The following is a 15,057-nucleotide window of genomic DNA, read 5'->3' as shown; positions in this document are numbered from 1 at the left end:
AGCACTCAGTGTATTTGCCAGGGTGAGGGTGAGCAGATAGACAGATAGAGAGAGAGACAGGCAGGCAGACAGACAGGCAGATAGAGAGACAGGCAGGCAGACAGATAGACAGACAGGCATTTATTCACAAAATGCTGGAGTAACTCAGCAGGTCAGGCAGCATCTCGGGAGAGAAGGAATGGGTGACGTTTCGGGTCCACTACATTTTCTTATAGACAGACAGGCAGATCGACAGACAGACAAGCGCGTTGTGTGAAAGCCCCGCGGCTGTGGCCGCTGGCGCATGCGTGCTGCGGTGCGCGGCCTTGCTGGGCGTCGGGCTGTGGCCGAGTAGAGCGGCTGATGGGGGGCAAGAAGAAGAGAAGGGCCGAGGCGGCGGCCGTGGCCGCGGCTGCCCGGTACCAGCGGCCGCAGGTGGCCCCGCCGGCCAACAGCGAGAAAAGCCAGAGTCCTCGGCCACCCGTCGCCAAACTGACCGGCAAGGAGAATAAAGTTAAAACAGGTACGGTCCTCGGGCTCATCGTGCTGTCGCCGGGCCCTGCGTTGCGGCTCATCGTGCTGTCGCCGGGCCCTGCGTTGCGGCTCATCGTGCTGTCGCCGGGCCCGCTTGGGAGACCTGGGCAAACCTGAGCTGTGGCAAATGCTGCGCTGCGGTCTGAGCAGGCCTTTCGTCTGATTTCTGTTGAGCTGTTGAGATTTAGTGTTCCACATTGTGAACAATGCAACAGGACAGCAACGTATGAATAAAGCAAATGGTATAATGGCCTTTATAGCAAAAAGATTAGAACATGATCGTGAAGAAACAGAGTAGCAGTGCCGTGATAATTTGACTCATCGGTGCCATTGGCAGTTGAGAAAAACGAAAGTTTGATATCGAACAGTACAACACAGGAAAAGGCCCTTCAGCCCACAATGTCTGTGCCGAACATGATGTCAAGATAAACTACTCTCATCTGCCAGCACATGGTCATCTATTCCCTGCATATCCATCTGCCCGTCCCAATGTGCCTAAATGCCACAATCGCACCTGCCTTCAACACTGACAAACGCGTTCTAGGCATCTGACACCCTTTGTGTAAAAATAACATGTCCTGCAATTCTCATTTAAACTTTGCCAATCACACCTTAATCCTATGCCCTCTAATTTTTGACATTTCCACCCTGGGGGAAAAGGTTTTGACTGTCTACCCTAACCATGCCTCTCATAATGTTATATACTTCCGTCAGGTCGGGGGATATTGTGTTCCACACCCAGGATCATGTGAAGAATGCATCAGTATAATAAAGAATAAAACAAATAGTATATAATAGCATTTATGGAAAAGAGATAGGGACATAAACATGAAGAAATCTCACAACAGAATGTGATCTTGCCACAGAAACTGTGCTTCTGCATATTTTAAATTATTCAATTGAGAATAAACTAAGCTCTTGTGCTTATATAAGACAATAATTGCAGATGCTGGTACAAATCGAAGGTATTTATTCACAAAATGCTGGAGTAACTCAGCAGGTCAGGCAGCATCTCAGGAGAGAAGGAATGGGTGACGTTTCAAGTCGAGACCCTTCTTCAGACTGAAGAAGGGTCTCGACCCAAAACGTCACCCATTTCTTCTCTCCTGAGATGCTGCCTGACCTGCTGAGTTACTCCAGCATTTTGTGAATAAATAAGCTCGTGCTTGATCAGTAGTTATGCAGTTGAATGAGAGTTGGAAGTTTATACTCTGCAAATCATCATTCAGAATTGCCAAGTGTATTTTACAGTCATACATGCAAAACAGAACAATAAAATTATTTCTTGCTGCAGTAGCAGCACGACAGGTTTGAAAACACAGTACTCAATAGATTACACAACAAACAAACAAAACAAGGTTTAATCAATAAAAGACCCAATATAGTGCAAAAACAAAACAACGCCCAAAGTCCTTAATACAATCCAGAATGTTTGGAGTTTAGTCAGAGTTTGTAGTGTTCAATAGCCTGATAGTTATTGGAAAGAAGCTGTTCCTGAACCTGTACATTACAGCTTTCAGACTCTTCCCAATTGGGAGGATTAAATGAGAGCATAGCCAGGGTGGTGTAGGTCCTTGATGATGCTGGCTGCCTTTTTGAAACACTGCCTCTTATATCCCTTCGATGGTGGGGAAGTCAGTTCCTGTGAAGGACCGCAGTGTTCACCACTTTTTGTAATCTTTATTCCTGGGCCGAACCAAGCCATGAGACAACCAATATGCTCTTCAACGTACAACTGTAGAAGCACGAGAGTAATTGTCAACATACCAAATCACCTCAATCTTCTAAGGAAGTGGAGGCTTTGATGGGTTTTCTTTATGATTGCTAGGTCCAGAACAGATCCTTAGAGTATGCACGCCCAGGAGATCTCCCTCCTGTACTCTGACTTAATCGTTATCTGCATTTAGTCAACAATGGTGGTGCTGTAGCAAATTTAAAGATGGAGTTGGGATTGTGTCTGACAGCACAGTCATGGAAAAAGAGTGAGTAGAACAGGGGGTTGAGCATGCAGCCTTGAGGAGCTCCTGTGCTGATTGATGGTTATTGAGGAGGAAGTGTTGTTGCCAATTCATATCGATTGTTTCCTGTTGATAAGTATGTCGAGGATCCAATTGTAAAGGGATGCACAGAGACTCAGTACCTAGAATTTGATAACATTTGGAGGGGGTGATGGTGTTGAATGCCGCTGTAGTCTATGAACAACAGCATGACATGTGTTTTTATTGCCCCAGTGGTCTAGTACAGAGTGGGAAACCAGAAAGATTGCATCCCCCATTGATCTATTGTGCCTACAGACAAATAGTAGTTGGTCCAGGTTCTTGCTGAAGTTAGAATTGATATGCTCCATAACTAACCTCCCAAAGCTCTTCATCACCATGGGCGTTTACGCCACCAGCAGTAATCATTGAGGCATGTGACCTTGCTCTTTTGAACCGATATTATTCATGCCATTTTAAAGCAGGTGTGAACATCAAACCTGTGCAATGAGAGGTTGAAGATGTCGCAAATACTCCAGCCAGTTGATGTATGCAGGCTTTGGGAATGGAACTAAGTACACTATCAGGTTAAGACGTTTCCGGGAGTTCACCCTCCTGAAGGGACTTCTGACATCAGCCTCTGTGACTGAGATTGTAATAACATCCGGGGCTATGAGGGCTCGAGAAGGCACATCATTGTTCTCCCTATCAAAGCATGCATAGAAGGCAATGAGCTCATCCAGGAGTGATTCCTTGCTATTGCCTGAGCTGCCACTTATTCTCCCCTTATAGGAAGTGATGGTGTGCAAGCCCTGCCACGGATACCAAATATCCATCTTGCCCTCCAGTTTAGAGCAGAAGATCCTTTTAGCCTTTTTGATGGAGTTATCAAGGTCATCAATATCTGGATTACTTAAATGACTCCACGTCACCTGACTTAAATGCTCGAGATTGAATGTCAGAAGATTGCAAACCCTCTGGTACATCCAAAGCTTCAGGTTTGCGAACACATGGATGGTTTTCGTGGAAACACACTCCTTCACTGATTTCTTTATGAAGTCGGCAACAACTATGGCATATTCATACAGGACCATTGACGAGTCCTTGAACATCACCCAATCTACCAACTCCAAGCAATCACGGGTCGTTCCTCTGCCTCCCCTGACCCCAACTCTGTGCAGTCCTTATCGTTGGGGCTGCCTATACGCAGGAGCACAGCCATGTGGTCTACTTTCCTAAAGTGAGGACAAGGGATGGTACAATAGGTACCTTTGATGGTGGAATAGCAGGGGTTGAGGGTGTTTGATCCTCTGGTGCTGCAGGTCACATGATTTCTTCAAGCTGGCTTTGTTGAAGTCCCCAGCTACGATAGGAAAGGTGTTAGGAAACACCATCTGGTCTTTAGTGACCACCGTATGCGGCTCATCCTGTGCTAGGTGGTGGTCTGACTAGGGTGGGTTGTAGACCACAGTCATGATGATGAAGGTGACTTCCCTTGGGAGGAAGAAGGGACAGCACTTCACCCTCCAAAGGAAATTCCAGGGGCAAAGCGCAGGAGTTGGACAGGACCGCCATGTCTGAGCAGCACAAAGAGTTTACCATGAGGCAGACGTTACCGCCTCTCCCTTTTAGGTGGCAGAAAGGTTTTGGGGAGTCGGATTGTAAATCACACCTTACTGTTGCTTAATCTCTGACCAACCTTTGTAACCACACCACTGACATGGTTGAGCTAATTAAATTTATCATAATCATTGTTGTCTCCCGCTCCCACACCAGGCGCTGGATGGAGTATGTTTGGCAATAAAAATCACATCTGAATGTCAGCAGGAATTAGTAATACTCCCCTGTTAATAATTCGTGCACAAGACCCTCACTTTTTGACGAGTGGAACTGGACAATATGCAGTAACTCGTGAACATTCCCACTGCTGACCAGTGAAAGAGGCTTGAATTGTTAATTTGTCACTTTTGAAGTCATTTGAACAAAATGAGAGTGGAAATTGTTCTACAACAGCATCCCAAATAGTAATACAATGGGCATCCGACCAATATTTGCAGAATTAATTTAAGATTTTTAAAAACTTTTGTCCTTAGGTCCAAAAACCTATAGCTTTGGTGCAACCTGTGCAAATGACCCTGGCGCTGCGGGAACTTCGGACAGATCCGTTCTTAAGGTGACAATAAGCAATCATGTAATAATATGGATCTTAAAAATAACGTTCAGAAATGCTTTCCTTGGTTGCCTGCACTATTAGTGTATTATAGTTGCTGCTGTGCTTTCTAGAAGTTTGACGTTAATGACTAATGAAATCAAATTTCTGATAAGAAGTACCACACATGCTGCTTTTTGACACGTTGCATGTTTTCAAGACAAATTTGTATCTCAAAGCGTTTGTGTCCTCTCCTCCAAGTATTAAGACTATATCATATGACAGGAATCCTATTTCCTGGTGAAAGTCCACGTATCTCTTTGTTAAGGAAAGAAAAAACAGCATATAATCCTCCAACATTTTCGCCACCTCCAACTGGATCCCACTACTGGCCACATCTTCCCATCCCCACCCCTTTCTGCTTTCAGCAGAGAATGTTCCCGCCGCAACTCCCTGGTCAACTCGTCCCTTCCCACCCCCTCCCCAGGTATTTTCCCCTGCAACAGCAGGACATGCAACACCTGTCCCTTTACCTCCCCTCTCGACTCCATCCAAGGACCCTGACAGTCTTTTCAGGTGAGGCAGAGGTTCACTTGCACCCCCTCCAACCTCATCTACTGTATCTGTTGTTCCAGGTGTCAACTCCCGTACATCAGCGTGACAAAACGCAGGCTCGGTAATCGTTTCGCTGAACATCTCCGCTCAGTCCACCTTAACCTACCTGGTCTGCCGGTGGCTCAGCACTTTAACTCCCCCTCCCATTCCCAATCTGACCTTTCTGTCCTGGGCCTCCTCCATTGTCAAAGAGTGAGGCCCAACGCAAACTGGAGAAACATCACTTCATATTTTGCTTGGGTAGCTTGCACCCCACTGGTATGAACATTAACTTCAAACAGCCCTTGCTTTCCCTCTCTCTCCATCCCCTCCTCCTTCCCAGTTCTCCCACCAGTCTTACTGTCTCCGACTACATTTTATCTCTGTCCCGCCCACTCCCCTGACATCAGTCTGAAGAAGGGTCTCGACCCAAAACGTCACCCATTCCTTCTCTCCAGAAATACTGCTTGTCCGGCTGAGTTACTCCAGCATTTTGTATCTCTCTCTTTGTTAAATTAATTCATCTTTTTCTGTGCAGTGGGGTATAACTCAAATGTCTTCCTTTCATTAATGTTTAATAATTTTGATAATTTTTAATTCACAGTTCAAAATTAACAGTTTTAAGATTTTTTTTAAATTTGTTTGCCATTCTCTGCGCTGCTTTGGGATTTTACACTTCTAGCTTGGTTAGATATATAATGGCGCTGTCAGCATTCTCTGAACAGTTGTATCCAGATCTCCAATCTGCTTATATTTGGTGATTTGTGTATTTTGTTGTGCACATTGTTATGAAAACATTCATGCTAAAGACTTATCAAAAATACATGTTATTGTTGCTGCTGCTGACTGGTTTTCAGCCACAGGAGGAAAAATATATTTTTATTGCATGAGTAGCATAGATACCACCTATTTCAGAAATTAAAAGACAGTCTGTCTCCTGCTGATTTCCAATTTCGCAGTGTAAAATGATTGATGTAAATTCCAGAATGGATAAAAATTGCATTCATGAATGTCAATATTAAACATGCATGGCATTGTCATCTATTCATCTATTCATTTTTGTGATAACTCTATTTCACTTGTGAAGTGTAAGCAGAATAATAGTACACTTATCTGGTATTTTCAGTCAAATTATTTCTTTTTAATTAATTTCCTGTCATTCATTATTTCACTTTATACAGAAGTGCACAATGTGTCCCCATTAATAGCAATGCAAGTACATGAGTGTTAATTATAATGTTTATTGGTATTAGACCATTCACGTTGGGTAGAAATAAGTAATGATGTATTGATGTTTATTGCAATCTTATAAAAATCACATATGATTTTTTTTTAGGTGATCATTAAATCTGAATTGGAAAAAAAAGTTATAGGATTGATCAACCAATTCAAAGTGCACCATAGCAAATCAGGAACCATATCTGGAAGGCTTACAGCTAAGAAGCTACAGGTAATGGTAATAGATTGTTTAGGAAGGAACTACAGACACTAAAAGCTGGAGTAACTCCGTGGGTCAGGCAGCTGAAATGTTGATAATCCTGTTACCTCAACATATGCTGCCTGTCCTGAGTTTCTCTGGTAATTTTCTTTGCTGCTGTAATTAATATGTGTTGGTGTAAAAACGTTTGTAAGTTAATTGGCCTCTCTAAATTTGCCCGAGTGTATAATGAGTGAATGTGAATGTGGACTAACATTGAACTAGTGTGAATGGGTGATCGATGGTCGGTGTGGACTTGGTGGCCAAAGAGCTGGTTTCCTGCTGTTTCTTTCAATCAATCATTAAATCAAAGTCTGGAAAATCTGTTAGTCCAACACCAATGCAGCCCTGAGGCTATTAGATTATGTGAGTTCGAATGAAACGAAGTGTATTTTGCAGCTAAATAAAGTTATGCAGAGTGTTCTATCATTTTGATCATGCACTAATGAAAAAATTGTACTTCACTAAAGCTCCACTCCAGTTTATGGCTGGAGCTATGGTCTGGAGTGCTGGTACATTTCCTGCTCTCTTTAAACAGCAACTTCACTGTAAACTTTATTATACTCTGTAATGTTGGACAAAAAGTAAAGTGATGACATGTTTGGGTGTGAATGAGAATACTACTCAACCATCTGGAAAATCTGCTACCCCGACATCACCAAAGTCCTTGAGGATTTGACCCATCAGAGCTTTATTGTATGTTTCAAAGTTAGGATGGTATTTGTAAAAAGAGAGAAAGTGCTGGTGTAACAAAGACACAAAGTGCTGGAGTAACTCAGCGGGTTAGGCGTCATCCCTGGAGAACATCGATAGATGATGTTTCGGGTCAGGACTCTGCTGACCAGAAACACCACCGGTCCATGTTTTCTAGGGATGCTGCCTGACCCACTGAGTTACTCCAGCACTTTGTGTCTTTTTGTGTAAACCAACCTCTACAGTTCCTTGTTTCTACAGGATGGTATTGAAGTTGGGTGGGGATTTATGGTGTCATTGCCTTTCTTGGCATTATCTGTTAACTCTGTAAAATTTTCCTTCAGCATACAACGTTTGCTCAAAGGATTTTGAGTCTTGAAATGTAATTTAATTTTTAATTTTAATTCTGATTGAAAATGTGAAAAATAGTTACACATGGTGTGGTTTACTTATTAAACTGAGTTATCTGTGCAGGATATATATTCAGCTTTGCAAGAATTTTCATTTCGGACAGAAGACATTGAAGAAGCCATGAAAAATACTGTTGTTTATGGTGGGGACCTTCACTCAGCTTTGGATTGGTTATGTTTAAATCTTCCTGATGGTAGGTTAATTGAGTAAGAATCGATTGTGGAATATTCATGGATTTATATGTAATAAGAATTAAGTAGTACACCATTTCTGGAAATTACTGGTTGTTCTTCATACCTGTCCATTAGTGATTCATTCCCTTGAATTGTTGGGCTGTAATAGGCTGATCAGGGATAATCATGTTTTAATATATTTTTATGATTTTTATGCAGCATATTTTGGACTTGCAGTACTGGGACTTGTGTTGAAATATATAGAGGACCCAGGGAAGGGACGAGCATTTAAATTTACGAGTCATGGAGTCATACAGCATGGAAGCAGACACTTTGGCCCAACCAAGATGGCCCATTTAAACTAATATAATAATAATAATAGTAATAATAATAATAATAATAATAATAATAATAATAATAATATTCATTTATTGTCATTGCAACGAGTACAACAAAATTAAAAAATAGCCAATCCTGACGGTGCGTACAAACATATATGCAATAAATGCAAAAACAAATAAATACATAAATACAATTAAATACAATTATATGACCGATTTTTTAACGGTGTTGCCTAGTGCAAGGTAGTGTTCAGTTCTCGTATGGCCCTGGGGTAAAAACTGTTCTTAAGTCTGTTTGTTCGGGATTTGATCGACCTGAAACGTCGACCAGAGGGCAGATGAACAAACAGACGGTGGCCGGGGTGGGATGGATCTTTTATTATTTTGCCTGCTCTACTGAGGCAGCGTAGGCTGAACAGGTGCTCTAGGGAGGGCAGTGAGCAGCCGATGATTTTCTGGGCCGTCGTGATGACCCTCTGAAGGGCCTTCCTGTCCTTTTCTGAGCAGCTGGCATACCATGTGGTTATACAGTATGCCAGCACACTCTCGATGGAGCAGCGATAGAAGGACAACATGAGCTTCTCCTGCAGGTTGGTTTTCCTGAGGATCCTCAGGAAGTGGAGTCTCTGCTGTGCCTTCTTTACTGTGGTGATGGTGTTGGTAGACCAGGTGAGATCCTCTGCGATGTGCGTACCCAGGAACCTGAAAGCTGGTACCCTTTCCACACAGACCCCATTGATGTAGAGTGGGTCGTAATCTCCACTGGTTTTTCTAAAGTCAATTATAAGTTCCTTTGTTTTGGAGGAGTTCAGGACCAGATTGTTCACTGAACACCATGCTGCCAGCCTTTGGATTTCATCCCTATAGGCTGTCTCATCTCCTTCTGAGATGAGTCCAACCACAGTCGTGTCATCCGCGAACTTGATGATGGTGTTGGTGGGATGGGTGGGGGCGCAGTCGTGAGTGTAGAGGGAGTAAAGGATGGGGCTCAACACACAGCCCTGTGGTGAGCCGGTGCTCAGTGTAATGGTGGAGGAGAGGTGAGGGCCTATTTTGACTGTCTGGGGACTGTCATTTGCCCATGTTTGGTCCATATCCTTCCAAACCTTTCCAATCCTTGTATTTGTCTAAGTGTTCGTTATAGTACCTGCCTGAACTGTGACCTCTGGCTGCTCATTCCATATACCCACCAGTCTCTGAGTGGAAAAAACTGATACTTGGGTTCCTATTAAATCTTGTCCTACTCACCTTAAAGCTAAGCCCTTTGGTTTTTGATACCCCTACCCTGGGTAAAAGGCTCTGTGCATTTACCTTATCTATTCCTCTCATGATTTTGTACACCTCTAACAGATCACCTTCAGCCTCCTGCGCTGTAAAGAATAAAGTTCTAGCCTGCTCATCCACTCCCTATAGTTCAGCCCCTCAAGTCCTGGCAGCATCCTCGTAAATATTTCTGCACCCTTTCCAGTTGAATGGCAACCTTCCTATAGCAGGATGACCAAAAGTGAACACAGTACTCCAAATATAGCCTCACTAACTTCATGTGCAAACGTAACACAATGTCCCAACTTCTAAATTCAACTGATCAATGGTTCAATGGTACTTTATTGGCACATGTACCAGGGTACATTGATTCTTTCTTTGCATACAGTTCAGTAAAATTATTACTATACATAAGCACATTCAAGGTAAAATACAAGGGTATAGGAATAGTACACTGAGACATTATACAACAGTCACCATGTTTTGCTGCCATTTTTCACCATTCAAGTCAGAAGTGGTTACAAATGTAGAGTTCTTAACTTGGTCAAAAAGGCCTAGTGGCATTGTAGGTTTGCCCTGGCAAAACAAAGTTGTTGGTGTCCGCCACTGCTCTGTGCTGCTGCATGCCATATCCGATCCACTGCCTTGGCCTTTTGGAGCAGCGTCCGATCCAGTCGACCCCCTGCCAGCTGCAGGGCCTCCAGCGGCCCACTTCATTGATGCCTCGATCAGGATGAAGACCAATGTACCAAAAGCCTTTTTTACCACCCGATCTAACTGTGATGCCACTCTCAGGGAACTGTGCACCTGTATTGCTAAAATCCTCTGCTCTAGAAAAGTTTCCAGGGCCCTGCAATTCACCGTAAGGTTCTGCCCTGGTTTGACTTCCCAAATGCAACCTCTCACACATCTACATTAACTTTCATTAACTCTTCCTCAGCCCACTTTCCCAGCTGATCAAGAGCCAGCTGCAATATATGATAAACCTTCCTCACTATCTACAATACTACCTACTGTAGTCATCTGCAAACTTACTAATCATACCTTATACATTCTCATCCAAATTGTTGATATAAACCACAAAGAACAATGGTCCCAACACTGATTCCTGAGGCACAGGCCTCCAGTCTGAAAAGCACCCTTCCACTACCACCATCTGCATTACATAGATACATAAACAATAGGTGCAAAAGTAGGCCATTCGGCCCTTTGAGCCAGCACCACCGCCATTCAATGTGATAATTGCTGATCATCCACAATCAGTACCCTTTTCCTGCCTCCGCCCCATATCCCTTGATTCAGCTAGCCCTAAGAGCTCTATCTAACTCTCTTTTGAATGCATCCAGTGAATCGACCTCCACTGCCTTCTGAGGCAGAGAATTCCACAGATTCGCAACTCTGTGTGAAAAGGTTTTTCCTAATCTCAGTCCTAAATGGCCTACACATTCTCAAACTGTGGCCACTGGTTCTGGACTCCCCCAACATCGGGAACATGTTTCCTGCATCTAGCGTGTCCAATCCCTTAATAATTTCATATGTTTCTATTAGATCCCCTCTCATCCTCTAAATTCCGGTGAATACAAGCCCAGTCGCTCCATTCTTTCATCATATGACAGTCCCGCCATCCCGGGAATTAACCTTGTGAACCTACGCTGCACTCCCTCAATAGCAAGAATGTCCTTCCTCGAATTAGGAGACCAAAACTGCACACAATACTCCAGGTGTGGTCTCACCAGGGCCTTGTACAACTGCAGAAGGACCTCTTTGCTCCTATACTCAACTCCTCTTGTTATGAAGGCCAACATGCCATTAGCTTTCTTCACTGCCTGCTGTCCACAAAGCTAATTTTGTATCCAGTTAGCCAGCTGTCCCTGAATCCCATGTGATCTAGTGTTGCAACATAGATGGAATGGTACAGAGGACAGCCCAAAGAGGGTTTTCTTTATAGGGTTTCCTTCGAGCCAGCACTGCCATTCAATGTGATCATGGCTGATCATTCGCAATCAGTACCCCGTTCCTGCCTTCTCCCCATACCCCCTGACTCCGCTATCCTTAAGAGCTCTATCTAGCTCTCTCTTGAATGCATTCAGAGAATTGGCCTCCACTGCCTTCTGAATCACTTTCAAAAGAAGAGATCCATCCGTTTTAGCTTTTCCTTGTACCTATTATGTACCTGTATTTCAGTTATCTATGAAGATAGAAGTGGATGCTAGAGTCCTACAATATTTTGTAAAGGACCGGATATAATTCTTCGGAAAGCTAGTTTTGAATCTTTAAATAGATATAATGTGGACACAGGCCCTATGGCCTACCGAGTGTGCCAACCAACCAGCGTTACCAGCTGCGCCACTGCTGCCATGTACATATACATGTAATGCACGGACAGCTTTTTCCGTCATTCTTTTCTTGACATCACCCTTGATTGAGAGACATCACCCGTAGTCGGGATCAAACTCGGGTCTCTGGCACAGTAAGGCAGCAGCTCTACCTCTGTTAACAGCAGCCAAGTGTATAGTAATAGGGAAGTATTTTGTGAGATAAAAGTGAATATTCCATTAGTTTGGAGCCTGTGTTCAAGGTAAAGCCAAATAACTTTAAGATAGTAGGAAAATTAAGTGCTGAGTAAATGACTCGCTCCTCCTACATCAAATGATTTTGGGTTTTAAAAAATATGTAAAAGAAAAGAGTCTGCATTTGGGCCAATTGAATTCGGGATCTTTGCATGTATATATTGGTTGATATCATACCACATCCTGGTAATAACCATATTCAACTGTATTAGCCATGTATATTCAGTGGTATTGCAAAAAAATGATATTTCCTTATTTACAGTGATTTAAACTGGAATGATTTGAATTGGATAAGAGAGAAATTAATTTAGAAAACCATTACATGTCTTTTAAAAGATTTGTTACCTGATGGATTCAGTCAGAAACTTCAAGAGGAAGAGACCACGAGCAAACCAAAATTCCAAATGCCTGTAAAATGTGCAACAAACCATGAAGTATGTGACACAAAAAATAATGATGAGAAACCTCAAGCCATGGTGAGAATATTAAACTTTTTGAGATTGGAGATTTAAGTAAAACTGTTATGCTTACTTTGTGTGTTCTCTCCCTTAACTTCAAAATGTTAGCATATTCCTTTGTTTCCAGTTTCTCATTTAAGTGCATTTGTGTACTATTTTCCTCAACTACTTCTTGCAGTGATAAGTTCCCCATTCTTGTCTCTCCCTGTGTGTATAGAAATATATCTTCTGATTCTTTATTTTCATATCTTGGATACTTCAATAGCTTCCACTTTGCTCTGATTCACAAGTGAAAATATTTTCTATGACTTGCAGCATCTTGATTGTAGTTTTTTAATTCAATGTCTCAGCTTTCACTTTCAAAATAAGAGATCCATCCGTTTTAGCTTTTCCTTGTACCTATTATGTATTTGTATTTCAATTATCTATGAAGTTAGAAGTGGATGCTAGAGTCCTACAATTTTTTGTAATGGAACGGATATCATTCTTCGGAAAGCTAGTTTTGAATCCTAAATTGTATTGTTTCGATAGATAGCTGAAAGTGAAAACTCGCAGGTTAGCATGAAGGATTGGATTTTACAATATGCAGAAGATGCAAGTAGTGGGAGTGATGCTGATGAAATCGATCAGGATATCAACGAACCCGAAAAAAATTCTGAGATGGAAGAACGCTTCGATCCAGTGAGTATGAAAATCATTTTGAACGAGGCGATAAGCCAAAAATGAGAGTGTCCTTGTAGCTGAAATAATATTCTAATTTATTGAAACATAAAATGCTATCCACAGAGTATGATATTAGGTTTCCTTTCTGTTGTAGTTTGTAATAGGTCAATTCCCTCAACCCAGAAATCAATCCGAGGAAAGTAAATTAAATTGATTTACTTTCACTGGAATTTAGAAGAACGACTTGTTATCTTACTGAGATAAACATGGTTAAGAGATGAATTGACAGGCATGGTGTTGATCAGATGCTTCCGTGTCAGAAAAGTCCAGGACTGAAGGGCAATTTAGAATTAACTAGACCAAGTGAACCCATTGGGCCCAAACCACTCCTGCATTGGTGCAACACTCTCCTCCCCCACTCGTTCCCCCCTCTCCCTTTCCTTCCCCCCTCCCTCCCGGGAGCAACCCATGGTTGCCATAGCAACCCGCCTCCCGGCCCGGGCTGCCGCCATTGTTGGAATGGGGATGGTGGGGGTGGGGGGGAAGAGTCCTGTCCTGTCCCGTCCCGATGCAGGGATGTTCAGTGGGAGATGGTGGTGGCACTCCCACTGTCGCTGAGCCACTGGACTCTGGGCGGTGTGGGGAAGGCGCTGAGCCGGCCGGAGAGAGGAGGGGAGCCGAGGGCAGGCCCAGCGTCATGCCTAGGCCTCCACCTCCACCAACGCCCGGCCTCACCGCCCCTGCTGCTGCTGCCACCGCCTTTCCCCTTGGCCCACCTCAGGCTCGCGGTTACCCGGTCACGTCCAGGCCCAGGCTCTGGCTGCTTCCCCTGGCACCAGGCCTGGCTCTCCCGCCCCCAAGAGACAGGCGGCCGAGCCCTGCTCAACGGAGCCCAACTACGCAGGCGCAAACATGTTTGTTCTGCGCAAGCGCGGATGCAGCGACCATCTTGTGTAAGTACCAGATCAACGGAGCCCCAACTGTGCATGCGCGTTTTTTTAAACTTTAAAATGTGAATAACTAAAAATATAACACGGATTTCAATGAAACCTTCCACAGGACGACGGTGAGTAAGGTGGGCCTAAAATTGTTGCGCTGTCGAGTACCGTTGTGGCTGTAGTTCAGGAACAAGCGAACAAATGATAGTTTTAGTATCTAGATGCGAAGAGAAACTTATTGACTCAGAGAAATGTGGATACTAATTCGCTGAGTGCATTCAAAGCTGAGTTGTGGAAATTTGGGGTATTGATGTACTGGGACAATGGACATGAGCTAAACAATAACTATGCTAAGATTACAAAAAATAAGAACTGGAGTATTCAGTCTTTGAGCTCTCACTGTCATCCAATAAGATTAATATGATCTGAATGATCCTTCCACAAGCTAGGGTGCCAGCCAATTAACCTCTACACCATTGTGGGAATTGGACTTTGCCTATGGGACTGGTACACTACAATGTTGAGAACTATATTCTGCCCTCTATATCTTCCTCTTTGCTCTTTAAAGATTTAGATGAGGGAATTAAATGTGACATCTCCAAGTTTATGGATAACACAAAGCTGGGTGGCAGTGTGAGCTGCTATGAGAATGCTATGAGGCTGCAGGGTGACCTGGATAGGTTGGGTGAATGGGCAGATGCATGGCAGATGCAGTATAATGTGGATAAATGTGAGGTTATCCACTTCGGTGCAAGAACAGAAAGGCAGATTATTATCTGAATGTAGTCAGATTAGGAAAAGGGGAGGTGCAATGAGACCTGGGTTTGCTTGTACATCA

General features: G+C 43.3%; 1 protein-coding gene across 2 annotated transcripts in view; it reads left to right on the top strand.

The window, feature by feature from the left end:
• Positions 1–261: 261 nt before the first annotated feature.
• dhx29 (DEAH (Asp-Glu-Ala-His) box polypeptide 29) overlaps positions 262–15,057 on the top strand; it is a 73,365-nt gene continuing 58,569 nt past the window's right edge. Inside the window, exons 1-6 of one of the 2 annotated variants that reach the window (XM_078396878.1) lie at positions 262–502; positions 4,583–4,662; positions 6,569–6,682; positions 7,877–8,006; positions 12,497–12,636; positions 13,150–13,299. In XM_078396878.1, the coding sequence (XP_078253004.1) occupies positions 343–502; positions 4,583–4,662; positions 6,569–6,682; positions 7,877–8,006; positions 12,497–12,636; positions 13,150–13,299 (774 nt within the window). In that variant the 5' untranslated portion in view covers positions 262–342. The remainder of the gene's footprint in view (positions 503–4,582; positions 4,663–6,568; positions 6,683–7,876; positions 8,007–12,496; positions 12,637–13,149; positions 13,300–15,057) is intronic. The other variant, XM_078396870.1, reaches the window with a different exon arrangement.

The sequence above is a fragment of the Rhinoraja longicauda genome, chromosome 1 (assembly GCF_053455715.1).
Source record: "Rhinoraja longicauda isolate Sanriku21f chromosome 1, sRhiLon1.1, whole genome shotgun sequence".
Lineage (NCBI taxonomy): Eukaryota > Metazoa > Chordata > Chondrichthyes > Rajiformes > Arhynchobatidae > Rhinoraja > Rhinoraja longicauda.
Note: the sequence above shows the minus strand (reverse complement) of the source record. Positions and strands in the feature narration are given on the sequence as shown.